The sequence below is a fragment of the Thalia democratica genome, chromosome 5 (genome assembly GCF_965202585.1).
Source record: "Thalia democratica chromosome 5, ktThaDemo2.hap1.1, whole genome shotgun sequence".
In the NCBI taxonomy this organism is placed as follows: domain Eukaryota; kingdom Metazoa; phylum Chordata; class Thaliacea; order Salpida; family Salpidae; genus Thalia; species Thalia democratica.
The window spans coordinates 59,037,346-59,044,768 of NC_139169.1; the positions used below are offsets into that span (position 1 = coordinate 59,037,346).

The following is a 7,423-nucleotide window of genomic DNA, read 5'->3' on the forward strand; positions in this document are numbered from 1 at the left end:
TTTTTTCTCATCTAAAAGTTTGTTCTTTAGCTTGTATTAAGATTTCAATTAGTAAATTATTAGCATTATCTAATAATTTATTAATTGAAATTTAAAAAATAAATTATCAATTAAAGTATTGTAATATTTATTCTTGTGAAAACCAGCAAAAAACTGTATGTAAATAGGGGACACGTTCAAAATCCACTCAGTCAAATTCAAGAACCTCTTACCGATCGAGGGTTAGGGGTAACAGTGATAGTGAAAAAAAAAAAGTATTTTAAAAATATATGAAATAAGTTAATAAAAAAAAAAAAATTGGGTGGATTTTGATAGTATACTGTAAATAGGTTGATTAACCTTTTATTAATTATTTTATAAGAATATAAGCAGATTAATTTGTTATTAATAAGCTGTTAATCCTTTTAAATTGTTGTTTATGTATTAAATTTATCAGTATCCATAATAATGAATAAAAAAAAAAATTAAATATAATTTATCATCATTTCCTAAAACTTTTCTTATACATTAAACAAAAAAGGAAAAAAATCATTTTACAATGTTGACTTGTTCTGTTATAATTCTTTATTAATTATATAAATAGAATAGTTAATTTGAATGTTATATACTGGCATAGGATATTTATTAACAATATGCTAAATCAGGCTTAAATATTTTACTCAGAAGACTAGCTTACTAAAAATATAGTTATTTATTTGTCTTATGTGTAAGTTACTAGTTATTTTTTGCAAATTAAACACTTGTTGTTATTTAAAAAATTGACAAATGCTATCCAGAAAATTTTCAAAGCAAGTCTGATAAAATGCCTACTCTGGGTTACTGGGACATTCGCGGTCTTGCCGAACCAATCCGCCTGATGCTTGAGCACGCAGGACAGAGCTACGATCAAGAAAAGTACCTGGCAGGACCTGCCCCAACTTATGATAGGAGTCAGTGGTTGGACAAAAAGGAGAAAATGGGCCTGGACTTTCCCAACCTCCCATACTACATGGATGGTGACATAAAAATTACTGAAAGCTGGGCCATCATGAAGCAGGTTGCCAGGAAGAACAACTTGCTGCCAGATGATGACAGCGCTCATTTGTGCGATCAGGCTCAAGGAGTGATCAGCGACTTCAGGATGAGCTTTGTCATGATGTGCTACAGGGATAACTTTGCTGAGAACAAGAAGAACTTCTTTGTTGCTCTTCCTGCCAAATTGACCCGTTTCGATAATTACCTGGGTAAAAACAAATGGATGTCGGGCGAAAAGCTCACCTTTGTTGATTTTGCTTTCTGCGAAATTCTGGACCAGTTGCAGCTGATGGAGAAAGGTGTGTATGACAAGTACGCAAACGTTAATGAGTACTTGAAGAACTTCATGGCCCAGCCGAACATTGCCAAGTACCGAAGCTCTGACAGGTTTAGAAAGTTTCCTTGCAACGGAGCCATGGCTAAATGGGGAGGCGGCCAAAGTGAAGAGTAATTTTTCTACTGCTAAAATGAATATTCTGATTATTGTTATTTTCTGAAAGCTAATTTAGTATATAAGTCATTTTCAAATTATATAGCTTTTTTGTTAAAAGCATTTTTCTCTAACTCTGTACATTTATAGTAATCATGTAAAAATAGATAATTTTCATTAACTAACAATCCATATAATTTAAAATTTGAGTGCTAAAAATTTTGCTCACTAACTAATAAAATCATTAACATTTGCCACAGGGTTCATTCTATTGTTTATTACTTGCTTGTTATAATAAAAAAAAGCATTATTTTATTTAGTTGTTGTTGTATCTTATTGTGTTTTCAAACATTTGACTACTTGTATCAATTGAAAGGTCTTTTTAAAGAAAGATATCGAATCTTTACTGTTAAATAAGTGACAATTCAAGTTATTAATCTGTAAGACTAAAGGTGAGGTGAAGTTAATTAATTTTTTAAAGATTAGTCTTGACTTATACATAAAGATCTAAACACTAGTTATTTTTAACGTTTTAAAATTTCAAAATAAATTGAGACATAAGCGATAAAAGTTCAATAGGTTCTTTGTGAGAGGCGGAAACTACAAAAAACTAAGATAGACTCTTTCACTAAAATTTATCTCCTTCAGTTTTTTAGAAATTGATTTATAGCTCTCTGAAACTAATCTTTGATTAATTTGTAGGAATTTTTTTTTTTAATTTAATTTCATAAGAAATAAACAAAATTATAAATTTTCAAATTTTGTTCATGTATTGGTTTGTTGTAATCCGCTTCCTGCAAGTTGTTTAAAGATTGAAAAGAAATTTACATTTTATGAAATTTTGAAGTAAATTACTTAAAAAAGAAAGAGACAAATATGTATTGATTTCTTCAAAATTCTATGAAAATCGACGATAGTTTTTATTATTCTATACAGTTGTATCATTTTTTTTTACCAACAAAGTTATATTTCAAAATTTGATTTTACTCTATGAAAAGAATCTTACAGTATTTACTCTTAAGCTTTTAAATGATAGCCAATGTAAATTTTTGTAAGAAAAAAAATCTAACCTTATCTAACTTTTTCATTTAAATATTTTCCTTTATACTTTTAATATTTTTCAATTAAATGCATATTAATTGCAAATTTAATGAAGTTTAGATTTTAACATATAGCTTGAATTATAATTTATAAAAACTAATAGAAACTACAGTCGGTTTAAAAACGAAATGAGTTTATAACCATTAAGTTAAAAAAAAAAGCTAAAATTGTTGCGAGTTATAAATAAAAAAGTCTGAAGTGATCGACCCAAAAGTAATATGGTCCAGAACTTTGATCAATAGTAAATCATGGTTTAGATATATACTTCTGTTTACAAAAAAAGTTTTACGTGCACATTATTAAGGTTATGCATAAACTAATATTCAAAAAATATACTGAAGTCAAAATAAACATTGATTTTTAAATTTACTCTTTTAAGCATTTAATGTATTTTGATCAACTTAAGAAAAAATTTTGTTATAAAGAAAAAACAACTTGTATTTACTTTTATGAATTCACCAACCTTAGAAATAGATAACTTGCACTTAAATTATAAAACCTGTTGAGTTAGAGTGTTGCTTTTCCAGCTTCTAAAATTGTATTTATTAGTTGTGAAGTGGACCAGATGCTCCACCTACAAAAAAACTTAAAATTTCAACAAAAATTATTGGTGTTTTTGGATAAAACGGCCGTACTTTTTTTTTTCCAAAAATCAAATACCCTTGAGCTAATAACTACTTGCTTTAAGTGTTAATGTTTTACCTAATTTGTGTAACTTAGCTTATTTTTACCAGTTGTAATGTAGTTCTACTTGTTTTTTTTTTTTAAAAGTTAAGTTAGCATGTTTTGTAAAGCTTTATATTTTTGTAAAAGTATATTTACTTTAATCTTAAGGTAAGCAGTATTTTTTGACCAAGAAAGTATAAAAAAAAGTTGTATAAATATATACTTCAACTTTTTTTGTTCACGGTTTGTTTTTGGATTTCTAAAAAGAAGTTTAGTTTATACTTTTTTCTATCGAATAAGTTTACATCTGAAATATTGTACACGCTTATATTTTATACTTCGTAACCCTTACTCCTAATAAATTTTTAGTTGTTGTTTTACTTATAGCTACTTAAAGTATTACAAATATATTGGTAAAATTTTTATAGACAATTGTAAGTTTTTTTAGAATAATTACAAGTTACTAAATACTTTAACAAGTTGTACGTTAAAAAAATTTAATGAACTGTTGTTTTTTAGTCAATACTTAAAAAGTTATATTAGAAACCATGTGTATCATGATCAACAATTCAGATTTAAACTGTTATCGTTTTTTTTTTAAAGTTTTACGAAAAAGTTTGGGGTAGTATCATATTTATCTTGTATAAAAAGTTTTACTTAAACGGAACTTTTTTTTTTGTAATATGATCTAACTACAAATGCATAATAATATTCTCATATAAAATTTAATAAACATTTTTAGCTTTCGTTATTAGACATGCTAATTAAAAAATGGTCTATAGGTAATAAAAAACTTATTGGCTAAATGAAGATTTAGTGGCAATAAAGATTAAAAATCCTTTAAAAATACTGTTTTGTATGTAGAGGATTTAAAAACATGTGCTTTAAAAGTTTTGTATTAAGTTATAATGACTTGTTATATATGAATTTTTAAACTAAAAGTATACTCAATCTTTGTAGTTTTATTAAAAAAAAGGTTGTAAACTAATCCTAAAAAAATTCTCTAATATACTTAGTCGCACTTAACATATCACAATTAGTACGGTTGCAATTGAAAAATATTATAGATGATATATTTTTTTTAATTACTGAGAATTTTTGAGCATTAGTGTTCTATGAGTATCCTTTAAATAAATAGCTAAAATTAAGCTGGTATTTCGTAGCTTTCTTATTATTTAAGTTTTACAATGGTAGTTTTCGAAACTGACTTTCAAAATTTTATTTCTATAACCATATTCAGTAAGTGTTTCCTAGAAAAGTGTTATATTTTCTCTATTTTTTACACATTTCAGGTTAACCTTTAATATTTAAATAATCACTGTAGAAAATTTTGTACATATAAAAACATGTTTTGTAATATTTTTAAGACACTTTTAAGTAATCTTTAAGTTGGAGCAGTTTGTAGTCTAAACTATTGTATTATTTTTAAATAGTATAATTTTTTATAGTGCTTTAAAACAAACATCGTCAATTTTTCTTTTATCATAAGACCTACTTGATATTATTGTAGGTATAAATTAAATAGTTGTCAAATTTTTTGTACAGTTTCCACAGATTGAAACTTTTTTATTTATTACGAACAAATATAGATTTAAAGTATAGCTTTTGATTTAACTTAATGGATAAATAATGTACATCACTGGTTTAATATTGTTTTTTTTACAAGTTTTTAACCAATTCACGTAAAAAAAAGTCAAATAGCTGTTACAGTTAAGTTAAAAGTTTAAGTATAAAGTTAAACTTTCCTTGTTATAAACAAATACTAACAGTACGTTTTTTTTATAGGTTTATAAAGTTTCATAAACTAGTTACAGTCTGTTACATATGTTCAATTTAGGTTTATTTAGCTTGCGCGTCCTATTGTACACTTGGAAATAAATAAAAATAACATTATAAAACTATCTATAAACACGAGAAATATAAACTATTTTTTTAATAAGACTTAAGGTTATCACTCCATAATAAATATAAACAAAAGGAGAGTTTAATTTAGTTTAATAAGAAATGTTCTAAAACTGTTTTTATTTCTAGAAGAAGTTTAGAAGTTATATTAAAAGCAAATTGTTTTATTTTTTGCATACTGATTTAAAAAAATTAGTTTAAAAAAATAGACAAAAAAAAGCTTAAAAAAAGATCTAAAACTTTTTTAAGATGAATGTTTTCTAAATTTTAAAGGTTCGCAAAATTTTTGCTAATCAAACGAGCAAAATGATTGTTTCGTATTATTTTGCATGCATACTTAATATACAAAAAACATGTTACAAATAAAACATTAAAACTCCAATTAAGTGATAATATTTCGATTGAAACGGTAGTAAAATATTCTGAGTAAACAGAGGGAAGCGAAACAATAAAAAAATTGTAAAAAATTTTTTTCAAGCTGCATGCACTATGTTAGTAGTAAAAAATACTGGTAAAGTACTAAAAACTAAAAATAACTGTCAATTGAAATTTTAAATCTAAACTGAAATTAGGTAATGTCTCTAGTACTTTATATTAAAAAAATAAGTACTTAAACTTTAAATCAAAAAAATTAGGAACAATATATTTAATAACTTGCATTGTATGCATAAAGATTAATCATTAATAAAACCCTATATTACAGGCTGTTTATAAATCTGTTTTGAAAAAAAAATATTTTAGAAAGATGAACACTTTAAGCTCAGCATTACAGTTTGCAAAAAATGAAAAGGAAGTTATTGAAGCTTATAAAAAAATATTAAAGTAAGTTTTAATTTAATAAGACATACTTAACATAAAACGAAATACTTTAAAAATTTATAAAACTTTAAAAAAGCTTTTTATTTTAGTTTAAGTAAGTTTCTAGTTTTACCTTAAAGTTTTTTTGTTTATTAAAAAAAAAATAATTTTTAAAGCTTAGTAAAACTTATGATATCATTTTTATTTTGATTAACCAACATACAAATACTTAAAAATATCAAATAGATTATTTAAAATAACAGTGTTGTAGAAGATAATCAAACAAGAATTGAAAATGACAAGTAAGTATTTTTTTCAATGTTAAGAAAACATAAGTAAAATCAATTTATACAAAAAAGAAACTAGCATATAAATCTCAGCTTTGAAGTTATTGCTAGCGGAACAATAAAAAACATGATTTATTACAAAGAAAACATCGAAGTAGTTCAAGTCGTGTTTGAAACAATTAAAGCTGTCACTAACAGATGCAAAACTTTAAGGAATAAATTAGTGGAAAAAGGTAAACAAAATAAGACTTTTTGTAAAAAAAATTTCCGTTTTTTTTAAATAGAGAAAAGCTAACTTCTCACCTAATAGGAATACTAACGGTCATAAAAACACCTTTAAATGCACTTGTTCAAATTTCCGAAAGAGAAAATTTAAACGAAGATCAAAGTAGAACATTTGTTACTCTTAACAAGATTTTAATGCTTTTAAGTAATGATGTAATAAGCGTAACTCGGTTTGGACCAAAAAGTTTAATAAAAGTTTTGCACTGCACATTTAAAGTAAGTTTAATTACTACTTATAGCATAAAAAAAGTTTTACTAATCACAAAACAAAACTTAAAAAAAACACAACTCTTAAATTTAATTTTACTGACTACAAAGTAAAGTTCCAATTAAAAACGTGTAATAAAGTAGATATAATTTATTTAAACTTAATTATGAAATTGTGAAGAGTTTGTTGCGTTTTCAATAAATGGCGTTAAAGAATTAGAAAAAGAAGCATAAATAGATAAAAACAGTTTATAATTATTTTTTATACTCTAGCTATACCAGCCAGAATATGAACTAATGGAGCTTACGCTATCTTTTTTGTCATCTTTATTTTCTGGTGAGCTTAAAACAGGTAAAAAATAATTTATTATCAGTAACGTATATAAGGAAAGCATACATAAAAAAACACCTTCTTAAACATAAGTAACATTTTTTGTTTGAACGATGATGTAAATCTTATAACTTAGACTAGTGGGTAGTGCATAAAAAGAAATTTTCAGGTAAAATATCTTCAAACAAAATGATTGAGCTTAAGATCTTTAGAAGTACGATTGTAGCAAGCTTCAAAAATGAATTTTCACAACTCGGTGAAATTATAATAGGTGTAATGGATGCGTTTGTCGAAGAAAAACTCCTGTTGCTTAATGGGACAAAAATATTAAACTTTTTGATTGTTATAGGTAAGAAAACTTAAAAGTTGATTGAATTTAGAGGCCTACTGACAAAACTATAC

At 25.2% G+C, this 7,423-nt stretch overlaps 1 protein-coding gene across 1 annotated transcript; it reads left to right on the forward strand.

Annotated features, from left to right (window-relative positions):
• The first annotated feature begins 772 nt into the window (after positions 1-772).
• LOC145835653 (glutathione S-transferase Mu 5-like) lies at positions 773-1,759 on the forward strand. Its single transcript, XM_082943335.1, has one exon. The coding sequence runs from the start codon at positions 803-805 to the stop codon at positions 1,463-1,465; it is 663 nt and encodes a 220-aa protein (XP_082799461.1). The 5' UTR covers positions 773-802; the 3' UTR covers positions 1,466-1,759.
• The last annotated feature ends 5,664 nt before the right edge of the window (positions 1,760-7,423 follow it).

Bases quoted from the DNA above. Each gene is read 5' to 3' on its own strand.
- LOC145835653 (XM_082943335.1), top strand. From the start codon at position 803: ATGCCTACTCTGGGTTACTGGGACATTCGCGGTCTTGCCGAACCAATC.